This window comes from Ahaetulla prasina, chromosome 4, assembly GCF_028640845.1.
Source record: "Ahaetulla prasina isolate Xishuangbanna chromosome 4, ASM2864084v1, whole genome shotgun sequence".
NCBI lineage: Eukaryota > Metazoa > Chordata > Lepidosauria > Squamata > Colubridae > Ahaetulla > Ahaetulla prasina.
In genome coordinates this window covers 80,027,556-80,040,688 of record NC_080542.1, presented here as the reverse complement: position 1 = coordinate 80,040,688, position 13,133 = coordinate 80,027,556, and the positions used below count along the sequence as shown (strand labels likewise).

General features: G+C 47.9%; 1 protein-coding gene across 2 annotated transcripts in view; it reads left to right on the top strand.

The window, feature by feature from the left end:
- CRTAP (cartilage associated protein) overlaps positions 1–12,518 on the top strand; it is a 63,645-nt gene extending 51,127 nt beyond the window's left edge. The window contains exons 5-8 of one of the 2 annotated variants that reach the window (XM_058183988.1): positions 1,021–1,149; positions 8,163–8,308; positions 8,524–8,607; positions 11,967–12,515. In XM_058183988.1, coding sequence (XP_058039971.1) covers positions 1,021–1,149; positions 8,163–8,308; positions 8,524–8,607; positions 11,967–12,023 — 416 coding nt within the window. In that variant the 3' untranslated portion in view covers positions 12,024–12,515. Of the gene's footprint in view, positions 1–1,020; positions 1,150–8,162; positions 8,309–8,523; positions 8,608–11,966 lie in introns of both variants that reach the window. The other variant, XM_058183989.1, reaches the window with a different exon arrangement.
- The last annotated feature ends 615 nt before the right edge of the window (positions 12,519–13,133 follow it).

The following is a 13,133-nucleotide window of genomic DNA, read 5'->3' as shown; positions in this document are numbered from 1 at the left end:
GTGAAATAACAATCTGAGGGGAAAAGTCAACAGTATTTTTTCTGAATTTGATTTCCCTTTTCCAAATACTCTTTTCCAGCTCTCTGTATAATATGCAAATAGAAATTTTATTTTCTGTGTCCAAATATCACAACAGTGTTGAATGTTATCCTGCTTGCTTGAATTACTGTCAACTTGAACTGTCAACAAAATCAACACTGTCAAACTATTACTAAATCTGCACTACTATTAATCTTCTCATCGTTCCCATTACCCATCTCCTTCCACTTAGGACTGTATGACTGTAACTTTGTTGCTTGTATTCTTACAATTGATATTGATTGTCTCCTGATTGCTTATTTGTACCCTATGACTATCATTAAGTGTTGTACCTTATGATTCTTGGTGAATGTACCTTTTCTTTTATGTACACTGAGAGCATATGCATCAAGAAAAATTCCTTGTGTGTCCAATCACACTTGGTCAATAAAAAATTCTATTCTATTCTATTCTATTACCATGAAATGCTAACAAAGCAATTCTTACACATATTGTTTAGAGTAGGTCTGCTGTTTCTCATAGTGTTGGCTTTAGTCATTATTGCAGTCCTTAACTTTGAGGAAAAATCTTGGAAAAAGTTGGAAAATAAAAACTCTGTGTCTCAAATTGAAATACTGAAAAGGGCCGAATTAATTCAATTGGAAAAGAAGTGGAAAGATACCTCTATATTGAGGCAGTTTTAGTATCTCAGTCAGGAGAAAATGAATCAGAATGATTATTTGAATCTGCATAGTCCTAACACATTCAGAATTATTTTTAATAGTTAAACTACTGATGACTTGTTCTAGGAATTTGTCATGCCAGTGTCAGGTAATTTTGAGAATGTATGCTCATTTGTTTATTAAGTATATTTTTTCATCCAAAAAATTAAACACTGTCATATCCTACTGACTTTCAAGCATCAAGTGTTGTACTCTAAATTCACTGTATTGTTTTGACAGTCAGTTAGTACACTAAGTAATGTTCAGATTTTATTTTTAGATCACTATACTGAAGTTCTTAAGTGCAAACTGAGATGTGAAATTGATCTGACACCTGTCATAGGGGGCTACGTTGTGGAAAAATTTGTGGCAACTATATATCACTACTTGCAGTTTGCCTATTATAAATGTAAGTTAAGAGCTTTGTTCTTAAGCTGACACTGACCCTAGCAAAGATGTCTGGAATTGAATGCAATTGAAGCCTCCTGTTCTTGTTTTTCCATAAATGTTTATTCAGAGTGACAAGGCTTCAATTATGTTACCATATCCACAATTTTGTCTGCTCCTGGTGGAAAGCAGTACAAATGTGGGTATTTTTTTTATAGGAGTCTCTACTATAGAATTATTTGCCTGTGAAGATGATTCCCCCCTCCTCCAATATTCATGGCTTTCCAAAAGTTTGTTAAAACTTGGGTTATTTCAGAAATCAGAAATCATATTGATGTCATGAATGCTGGATTAGATTCTGTCAGGTTATTTGTTATAATTAATGTAAGATTGTGCTGTTTATTACTATGTGTAATTCATATACTATTAGTACATATTGCCATTTTTACAAGTTATCAGCAGTTTTGAGCTTCAGTGTTTACTGACTACCACAGGTGACTGAGCAGGGAGGGACCTGTCATTTTTGTCAGGTGCCCTGACTTACATTTTGTCTTTAGCCAAGCTAAAGCCACGTGGTTGCAGTTTGCGGCCAGTGAGGCACTTGGATCGGGTGGACAGTGAGGCAGTTCCCAACTTATTTATTTATTTATTTTTATTTATTATTTAAATTTATATACCGCCCTTCTCCGAAGACTCAGGACGGTGTACAGCATAAATAAAACAAATGTACAAAAAATTAAAATACAATATATATTTAAAAATCTAATTCCATAAGCCGAAAGATTAAAATAGGAAGATAAAATTATAAAATAGCCCCACTAAAACCGCACTAAAAACCTTCAATTAAAATTTTCATTAGGCCAGCCCTGCTTGATGAAAGAAAAAAGACTTGAGCTCGCGCTTAAAGGTCCGGAGATCGGGGAGTAAGTGTAGCCCCATGGGTAGTTCATTCCACAGGGCAGGAGCCCCCACAGAGAACGCTCTTCCCCTGGGGGCCGCCAGCCGACATTGTTTGGCTGACGGCACCCTAAGGAGACCCTCCCTGTGAGAGTGCACAGGTCGATGGGAGGCTACTTGTACAAGTTGGTGTGGGCTGGTGTTTGATTGGTTCTTTGTTTGTGCCTGATTTTGAATAGCCATTTTGACTGGTCAAAACTGTTGTCTAGACCAGGGGCAGTGGTGGGATTCTGCTGGTTCTAGGCAGTTCAGCCGAACCATTTGTTAAATTGGTGGCTCGCCCCGCCCCTTGCCCCACCCCTTCCCACCACTACTTACTGGCCTCGGAGCACACTGAACCGAACCATTTGTTAAATTGCTGGCTCGCCCGCCCCTCCCCACTACTACTTACTGACCTCGGAGGACACCAAACCGAACTGTTTGTTAAATTGCTGGCTCGCCTTCCCCTCGCCTTGCCCTGCCCCAGCCTGCTTTCCTACCTTTGCCGTGGACTCCCACTCTGTTCCCCACCTCGGACTGCCCACCTCATACTGCTCCAATCGCTCCAGCAGCAGAACAGGCAAGTACAGCCAAGTGCTGCCCTCGGGGAAGCAGGACTGGGAAAGGTGGTCAACCTGCGCTCGCCCGGCTGCCGGCCACCACCTATCCCCATCCAAGGACCTCGCTGGCCATGTGGCCGCCAACTGCAGCCTACCCCCATCAAAGTGCCTCGCCGGCCATCCAATCCAAGCACCTCGCTGACCATGCAGCCATCAACCGCAGCCTACCCCCATCCAAGTGCCTTGCTAGTGGCTGGCAGCCACATAGCTGCATGGCTGGTGGCTAGCAAGGTGCTTGTATGGGGTAGCCAGCAGCTTGTGGCCGCTGCCCACCCGATCCAAGTGCCTTGCTGGCCACGCAGCTGCCGACTGCAGCCTACCCCCATCCAAGCACCTCGCTAGCCACCTGATCCAAGTGCCTTGCTGGCCACACGGTTGCAGTTTGCGGCCAGTGGCTGGCGGCCGCCTGGCTAGCGAGGCGCTTGGATGGGGGTAGGGCATGGTTGGCGGCTGCGTGGCCAGCGAGGCGCTTGGATTGGGTGGGCAGCAGCCACGAACTGCTGGCTACCCCATACAAGGGTCTCGCTAGCAACCCGATCCAAGCGCCGACCGCAACCTACCCCCATCCAAACACCTCACTGCCCATCCAATCCAAGCACCTCACTGGCCGCAAACTACAGCCTATCCCCATCCAAGTGCCTCGCTGCCCACCCGATCCAAGCACCTCACTGGCCACGTGGCCAGCAACCACAGCCTATCCCCATCCAAGCGCCTTGCTAGCCAGGCAGCCGCCAGCCACTAGCAAGGTGCTTGGATGTGGGTAGGCTGCAGTTAGCAGCCGCATGGCCAGCGAGGCACTTGGATCGGGTCGGCAGCAAGGTGTGTGTCAATCGCTTTGGCCTGCCACCGACCCAACAAGACTGTCCGGCTGCCTCCTACCCATGCGGTGCCAGCCTACCCTTACCCCATCTGGAGAAAGAGTGATGGAGAGAAAGTTGTGGGGGGAGAAAGTGATGAAGGAGAGAAAGAGAGATGAAGGACAGAAAGGGGGGGAGAAAGTGATGGAGAGAAAGGGGGAGAAATTGATGAAGGAGAGAAAAGAGATGAAGGACAGAAAGGGTGGGGGGAGAAAGAGAGATGAAGGAGAGAAAGGGGGGAAAGATGAGGGAGAAAGAGATGGAGAGAAAGAGCTGAAAGAGAGAAAGAGAGAAAGAGGGGGAGAAAGAGAAATGTGGAGAAAGAGATGGAGAGAAAGGGAGATGGAGAGAAAGGGAGAGAAAGATGAAGGAAAAAAAGAGAGGGAGGGAGAATGAATTTGTTCTTGTAATTAGTTTAACAAGCATGGCACTGAAAAAATGACATGACCATTTTTCACGCTTCACACTCACGAACTTTGCAGCAAACTGTCATTAGGGCAAAGAAGCTATGTCACATGACCACCTGGCCACACCCACCTGGTCATATGAAGCACCGCAGTTGTGAAATGAGTGACATGGTTATTAAGAATGCTGCAACAGGCATAAATGATGACCGGTCATAAGTGTGAGGACTGGACAAAAGTGCGAGAACCTATCAGAAATCACTTTTTTCAGCCCTCTGGATAGTCCCTATGTGCATAGGGACTACTCAGAGGGATTAAAAGGTTATTTTTGACCTTTCCCCACATTTACAACTGTCCTGACATTTTACATTTTGTACCCTATCTTGTAACCGTAGTGAAGAGAAGAGTTGTGAAATGTGTGACACGGTTGTTAAGAATGCTGCAACGGGCATAGATGTGAGGATGGTCATAAGTATGAGGACCGGTCAAAAGTGCAAGGACTGGTCAGAAATGACTTTTTTTAGCCCTCTGAATAGTTTCTATGCCCATAGCCATGGCCACCCGTTCGCATGACCAGCTAGGCTCTCCCACCCAGTCACATGACCAGCTAGCCACACCCCAAAATAAGCCACACCCACAGAACTGGTTGTTAAAAAATTGAATCCCACCACTGGCCAGGGGTCTCCAACCTGGCAACTTTAAGCCTGGAGGACTTCAACTTCCAGAATTCCCCAGCCAGCAAAGCTGGAAAATTCTGGGAGTTGAAGTCCTCCAGGCTTAAAGTTGCCAAGGTTGGAGACCCCTGGTCTAGACCATGGTCATTAAAACATGAAGCCCAACATTACCCAATAGATACTGGTTGTGAAGAAAATAGTTTTGCTCAGCAGTTGAGTTATATCTTCTGTCCAGGATGATATACCATAGTAGATAATCCCTTTGATTTTCCTACAGGGACTAATTGAATCACTATGAAAGCTCACTTTGCTTTGCACCTTTTACATAGAGATGATCTAAATCAGGGGTGTCAAACTCAAGGCCCGGGGTGTCAAACTCAAACATATGGTCAGATCCAGCATGCACGGCCATGCTGGAAATTATAAGGGGCTGGCCCATGTCGCTTCGGCCCGGCCCACGCCATCCCAGAGGGTGTGCGTAAGCACAGTGTCGTGTCCCACTCCTCCGCTGACGGCCAGGTCAGGGAAATCCGAATCAGGTGTGCCTCTGCAGCTCTGCCAAAGTCCTAGCAAAGTCCTCAGGGCAGGCAGGAGACCAGAAAGTGACTTCAGCAAGATATGTTTAGACTTTGCCTGACTCAGAGAATGCCAGAAAGCAGATCCTTTATATAGGCCATGGGGTGTGGCTCCATGACTCAGCACTTATCCAGGCCTGCCCCTCCCTTCCTTCTGTTGCCTCCGCCTATCAAGTCTTCTGACGCGAGGGTCACTCCAATCGGCAGCTTTTGGTAATTGACCTTCCTTAGGCTCACATGCTGTGGAGGAGGGGGAGGGGTCTAGTTGCTCCGTTTGCCTGGGCATGGAGCCAGAGCTGGGGGCTGGAGATACTTGCTCTTCTTCAGCCTGTCTGGGCATGGAGCCAGGGCTGGGGCCGGGAGGACATTCTTCAGCGTTCGGAAGCAGATAAGCAGACCCCGGCTGCGGTGAGAGCAGGCAAGACACAACACACAGGGAGCATGTGCATGCACGCACAGGCCCGGCCCACCCCATCCCAATGTGTGCACAAGAGGCAGCAAGCACATACATGCACAGCCCCGATCCACCCCATCCCAGCGTGCGTGCATGCCAGTGTTGCTTCATCGATTGCTCACCCCTTGTCCACCATCTCTTCCTTGCAGATCAGAGGGGATGCAGCTGCTGTTGTCAGGAGGCAATTGCCCCCTCCTCGCCACCCTCACTGAGCCAGCATTCCAACTGGGTGGCCAGCCTGCCCCTCCAACTGCTGCCCAGCAATCCTTATGCTCCCCCATGCTCTTTGTGTGGCAACGGCAGCAGCCACCCGGTTGGGGAGAGGTGAGGTGGTGCACTGCATCCCTCGGAGAGCCCTGAGGCTGCGGTTGGAGTGTCCATGCTTGGCCTGGCTGGAGAACGAGGGGCAGGCGGGCTTCGAAGGGCTATGCACTCTTCCCCTCCTCCACTCTGCCTTTCCCATCAGCTTCCTGCAGAAGTAGTGTCTGCCTGGCTCCCGGGCACCACCTGCTGCCTTGTCCATCACAAGGATGTACAGAGGCAACACTGGGAGGGCTCATCATCTGTGTCCCCACCAGGCAAGGAGGATTTGTATTTTGTATGAAGGCAGCCTTCAGTCTTGCAGCCCCCCGTCACATCTCTGTTCTGAGTTGAGGGTTGCAGGCAAATTCCCTGCTCAGCTAGCTTTCCTGGAAGGCACGGCTTGACTGTATCAAGCACTGTTGTGGGAGGCCTGGGAGGGTGAGGGCGAGGTGAGGAGCCACCAAAGGGAGCTCTGTGCCCTGCATCCCTTGCCATCCAAGCTGCATAGATCTTGCCCTCCAGTGCTCCCAGCAACCCTGTGAGGCAGGCCAACTGTTCTGTCCCCTCCCCACTTCAAAGAGAAGACACAGAGACACGTGTCCCACAGTCCTTTATATTTGCAACAGACCTGATTTTCGGTAGTGAATGAAAGCCTTGGCAGCTACAGTGCAAAGGCCTGCCAAGTTCCGAGTTCTTTATCTCTTACGGAGACAGAAGCCCACGTGTTCAAGATTCGTTGCCAAGAGCTCACAGAAAAAAGCCTTTGCACAGTCCAGGCCTTTGACTCCCAAACAACCAATCTGCAGTTCGCACTTGATAGCTTCTGTCCGTCACAAGGGCCAGATGGCAACTCCACCCGCTTTTATCCCCTGTGGGGTGTGGCTCAGTGACTCAACAATCTCTGGGCCTGCCACACCTCTTCCTTTGCTGCGCATGCTTATCTTTTCGTCGCTGCCTCAGGTCAATCCAAGATTGATCTTCCGTAGCAGTAACCTGAGGGGTTGCCAGGGAGGAGGAGGGTCGGAGGGAGGGAGGCCTTGTCAGCTCCTCCTCCTGGCCTGTAGCTGGAACTTGGGGCAGTGCCAGAGAGGAGGGTCCGGGAGAGGAAGGCCTTGTCGGCTCCTCCCCATCACTCTCAGAGTCATCCTCCTCCATGAGGACAGGCTCGGGGGCCAGAGTCACAACACCAACCTTCAGTGACAGGTCCCATCTGCCATGTCTCTTCTGCAAAGACCTTCCTCGACAAGCCCGGAGGAGGCAATGCAGGGGGCGGCAGCAAACCTTTCACTGCTCTATGGGACACTTCAGCCCCATGGAGGCATTCGGTAAGTGGCAGGGTGAGTCAGTAGGGTGCTGCCTGAACTGGTGGCCAGGACTCAAAGGCCCACTTCCCGCGGAATGGCCCTCTTCCTCCAGCCTTGGGAAGGGTGCCGCTTCCTACCCCGCTACCCACCACACTTCAGGGAAGCCCAGCCAGATGCTACGTGTTGGGTCTAGTAGCAGATGGGGAAGCACTGAGCCCTCCACCTTTTTCTGCTGGGCCTGCTGGCAAAGCGCCACTCTCGTGCACCTGACGTACCTTGGCACCGCAGTCTTTCTAGCTGGACAGCTGAGGGTCTGGCAGGCTGCGGCTACAGCCTGAAACCATTCCCTCATGCACACAAAGGGCGGCAAGCATGCAGTAGCCAACGGTTTCCGGATGTAACTGCCCTGCCTCGCCTCATCTTCCTCCCACTGCCCCACCACCAGAGACCCCTGGATTCCCTCCCTAACCCTACCCGGCCCAGATAAGCACCACCCACATGAGCTACGTCAACCTGGCCATGCCCAATATGCTGTGACCACCCCAACCCCTCCTCCTCCCCTCTGGCCCCCAGAGGACAACTACAATGCTGATCCAGCCCTCAATGAAATCAAGTTTACCACTTCTGAATTGAAACATATTACTATTGAAATTAAAAAGGCAGAAGAAAAGAATACATAGCTCATAATTCTGATATTAAGGCTAACTTGGGATATTTATTTTTAATACTAAAAATGGAATATTTTTAATTGGGAACATGCACTCCTACTATGCATCACATTTCAGTCATGAGATCTGATTTCAGATGAAAGTGTTTAATAAAATATTATATTTGTATATTGTATGTTGTTATAAATATAATAGTACCTTTCTGAGAAGTTGACTTGATTTATTGCATATTTAATTCAGTGAATGATTTGAAGAATGCAGCTCCATGTGTTGCTAGTTACATGCTTTTTGACCAGAAAGATGAAGTGATGAAACAGAATCTTGTCTATTACCAATATCATAAAGATAAATGGGGACTCACAGATGAAGATTTTCACCCTAGAGCCGTAAGTAAATGTTGGCCTATTACAGTCTAGAAAGAAAAATAATGCATTCTGTTTGATTGGCTAACAAGTTTATCAAAAATTCTACACTTCTGGAGTAACGTGATTAGAATTGACATATAATATGAGAATAGGCTTATTTTTGCCATGTTGACCTTGAGACTTCAAACAGTGTTCGGATTTTAATATGACGCATAGTTTTGTTGCTCTTTTTCCAGGAAGCCATTCGATATTACAACATAACAATGCTTCAGAAAGAAATGTATGAATTTGCTAAAGAGTATGTGATAGATGATGAAGAAGTAAGTAAAGCAGACTAAAGCAAAATTAATATTTTGAAAAGAAACTAAGGATCAGGTTATATGTTGATAGTGAACCTCCCCTTGTTTTTCTGCTTCTGACTTTGCTTTTAAGAATTTTACATGTTGAAATTAAAACACAATGTTTTTGCATTTCCCCATGCCTATAGGTCAGTGATGGCTAACCTTTTTTGAAGCGACTGCCTAAAGCCATGTTGGCGAACCTATGGCATGCATGCTGGAAGTGGCACACGGAGCCATTTTTCTGGGCATGCGGCGCCCTCACCAATTGCTCTTCTGGGTTCTGGCAGGCCGGAAACCAGAAGAGCAGCCGCCCATTGCGCATGCGCCTTCCAGGAAGATGATCTTCCTGTTTCCAGAGTGCGCGTGCACACCAGCCAGCTGGTCTGGTTTCTGGCGTGCATGCAGGTGCAAAAACCAGCAACAGGCGCGCGTGCCAAAAGATGCGGAGAGGAGATCCTGGCGGTCACTCCAAAGGGACCAAAACAAGGTAAGTCAGGGCTTCCCTCCCTGCCTGCCAGTGCAGGCTTTTTGCATGGCCCCAGGCGGTCTGGACTAGCAGCTGGTGAAGGCGGGGGTCTGCCTGAGCAGAGGACCCTGTGGCCTGGTCTCCTCCCCACTGGGAGCCGCCCTTCCTTGGCTGCTCTCTGGGCCCTGCTGAGGAAGCGATAAATGCAAGCCTTGTGTGGGCTCCCTCCTGCTGGGAGCCACAGGCGAGCAACCGGCAAGCTTCCAGACACTGTACTTGTAGGGAGGAGTGGGACCAGATACCCCCCTTTTTCCTCTGGCTGACTCCAATACCAGTCCTGCCACTCCTCAACCTCTTTCAGCTCCGGACTTTGCTGCAAGTGAGCGAATGAGGCGAGAGCGCATGCAGCATCCATCTGCCTGTCTCGGTGAGGAAGCTCCCCACCACTCACTTCAAAGTAGCTGAGATGTTCCCTTGGAAGCAGGTACCCCCGGGGCTCGTGATTGGTAGCCTCCGCATGGAGCTTTTGGCCACCCCTCCGGGAAGCTTCCTTGCCGAAACAGGCAGATGGATGCTGCGTGCGTTCTCGCATCATTCACTCACTTGCGCTGCGTGCAGGGAAACTGGGAGCTTCGCTTCAGCTGCCAATTGAAAACAGCATTGAGCTGCGCAGAGCGGCAAACTCCGGAGCTGAAAGAGGCTGAGGAGTGGCAGGGCTGGTATCGGAATCAGCCAGAGGAAAAAGGGGGGTATCTGGTGCCACTCCCCCCCACAAGCGCAGCGTCCATCTGCCTGTCTCGGCGAGGAAGCTTTCCAGAGAGGCGGCTGAAAGCTCCATGCAGAGGCCACCAATCAAGAGCCCCTGCTTCCAAGGGAACGGCTCGGCTACTTTGAAGCGAGCAGCCGGGAAGTTTCCAGATGGACGCTGCGCTTGTAGGGGGAGTGACTCAGCTGACGGCGCAGCAGTGGCTGGGGCGGGGGTCGGGTGGCGGGCCCAACAGCAGGCAGTGTAGTGGTGGGGGTCGGGTGGGGGTGCCGTGCCGAGCCAGGGAACGATAGTTTCCAGCGGGGAAGGAGCTCAGACAATCCGTGCATTCGGAGCTCACCGGCTGCTGGTCCGCCAAAGCCCCGCCAGCTGCACCTGCTCAGCCTGCGGCTCCCAGCAGGGAAAAGCCCAGGCAAGGTGCATGTTTATAGCTTCCCCGGCGGGGCCGAGAGAACAGCCATCAGCCAGGGAAGGGTGGCTTCCAGCAGGAAGGAGCCCAGCGAAACCGCATGTTCAAAGCTTCCCTGGCAGCACTCTCAGCCCTGACATCTCAGCAGCGCCATACGCTGGCCGGGGAATGGCTGTCTCACCAGCTAACGGGCCAGTGCCTAGCTGTCCTCCGGTAAGAGGTATGCTAGCCCTCTTGGAAAAAGGGGCATTTGGGGGGGGCGCATGCGCAATGAGGGGCACATGCGCAGGGGGACCAAGGGAGGATCATTTGCACATGCGCAAATGGGAGTGAGCATTGCATTATGGGTGCCGGCATGCAGGAGCTCGACAGCGCTCGTGCGCATAGACTTTTGGCACACGATGCCAAAAAGGTTCGCCATCACTGGCTTAAAGCAACACAAACCCCTTAAAATGCAGTGTACATGTGGTCCCGCGCATGCACCCCGTACCCTGCATATGTGTGGATGCCTCCGACACATTCCCCTACTCCTGTGCATGCATGCACGGCCCTCCGCATGCGCCCCCTGCACATACGTGCGCACCCCACACATGCACCCCGCCCCATACATGCGCACACAGCCTTCTATACACCCCATGCCCCCGCATGCGTGCAAGAGACCCCATGACCAGCTGACTGGCACGCGTGTATGTGCAGTGGAGTGGAAGTAAGGTGACAGCTCACGTGCCCACAGAGAGGGTGCTGCGTGCCACCTGTGGCACATGTGCCATAGGTCCGCTATCACAGCTATAGGTAGTCCTCAACTTCATTCACAATTAAGTCAAAAATTTCTGTTGCTAAGCAAGACAGTTATCAAACGAACCATTTGATGTGCTTTTGCCACAGTTGTTAAGTGAATCACTGCAGTTGTTGAGTTAGTAACATGGTTATTAAGTGAATCTGACTTTCCCATTGATTTTGCTTCTCGGAAGGTCACAAAAAGTTTATTACATGATCCTGGAAATAGCAACCTTCATAAATACATGGTAGTTGCCAAGTGTCTAAAGTTTGAATAATGTAATCAAGGGGATACTGCAATGATTTTAAAAACAGTCATGTCACTTTTTTTCAGTGCCATTGCACCTTCAAATGGCCACTTAGTGAATGTTTGTAAGTTGAGGACTACCTGTATTATATTGTGACATATCAAGCTCACTTTAATAGCAGAGAAATAGACCATGAAAATATAATGCCATATAGCTAATTATGCATGATTTCCAATTATCTTTTGATAGCTCAAAGGGATATAAGGAAAAATAACTTTTTTAAGTTAATAGCAAAAATAATTGCCATTTTTCCTTGCCATTTTGTTTTTTCTAGCCTCTGTTTCATTCATGGGTTCTTGCTTTCAAGTTGTATGCCTAACTTTTCAAAGAGTTTTACATTTGAAAGTTTTAGATAAATTTAAAACAATAAAGTGCCTTTCAGAGAATTGGAGAAAGTGATAGGCTAAGGACACCCAGGCAGTTTTCATGCCTAAGGTGGAAACAGAATTCTGTTTCCTGGTTTCTGGCCAGAAGATTAATCATTAGACCAAACAGGTTATTCCAGCATTAATGTCAATTCTATATTTTATTTTATTTTTAAAAAAATAGAAATTAGTCTCAAAAACTAAACTATTAAAATATTAACCTATTTTTTCTGATAACATATCCTAGGGTGAAGTAATAGAATACCTTGATGAACTCCTGGAAGTAGAAGGTGGAACACAGTGACTTTTAACAAGTAAAGAAGGTTAAGAAGCGAATATTCACCATTGCTCCTAAGTATTTCCATGCATCGTCTTTAGCTCAGATTTAGAAATACCTCAGGTCTTTATCAAGCTTCATAAGATGCCTGACTCGTCCTATTAATTTTCTATCTCGTCGTTCAGCTTATCCTTGTTTTTCTTTATTTCCTTTTTAAAAAATTATTATTATTACATTTCTTTGCCACCTATTTCATTATGGGGCTATTTTAGGCGGCTCTCAATCATAAAAAAATAAAGTGATAAAAAGGAAGTTTAAACAAAGTAAAAATAGAACAATGTGGAACATTTTGAGCAATTTTTTCTAGTCATTCTGCTTAGCAAAGGCATCATGATTTAATAGGATTTTGACAGATGAGAAATATGAATTGGTGATTTGTTCTGTATGAAAAGTTTTCAAATGAAGAATAGAAAATAAATCTTTCAAATAAATAAAGGCAAAACTCTATAATTTTAAAGGATGTATTATACTGCACAGTGCATTTAAATAAAGTCTTGAGCCACAAGCACTTACTTTGAAATAGCTGAAACTGCAGTCATATACTTACAAGCTTACAAGTTCAAACTTACATGTAGTCCTCATCTTATCTGATTCCACAGCTAATATGGCTATCCCCCTTACAGTTACATTATTTATTTATTTATTTATTTATTATTTACATTTCTATACCGCCCTTCTCCGAAGACTCAGGGCGGTTTATAGCCAAGTTAAAAAGACATATACAAAAATTAAAACACAATATTTGAAATTTAAAAATCTGAAACCATAGGCCGAATATTAAAATAACAAGTAATAAAACCACCCAATTAAAAATTACCCTTAGGCCAACCCTGCTCGGTGAAACAAAAAAGTCTTGAGCTCGTACTTAAAGGCCCGGAGGTCGGAAAGAAGGCGTAGCCCCAAAGGCAGTTTGTTCCATAGGGTAGGTGCCCCCACAGAGAAGGCTCTTCCCCTGGGGGCCGCCAGCCGACATTGTTTAGCTGACGGCACCCCGAGGAGACCCTGTGGGAGTGCACAGATCGATGGGAGGCTATTGGTGGTAGTAGGCAGTCCCGTAAGTAACCTGGTCCCATGTCA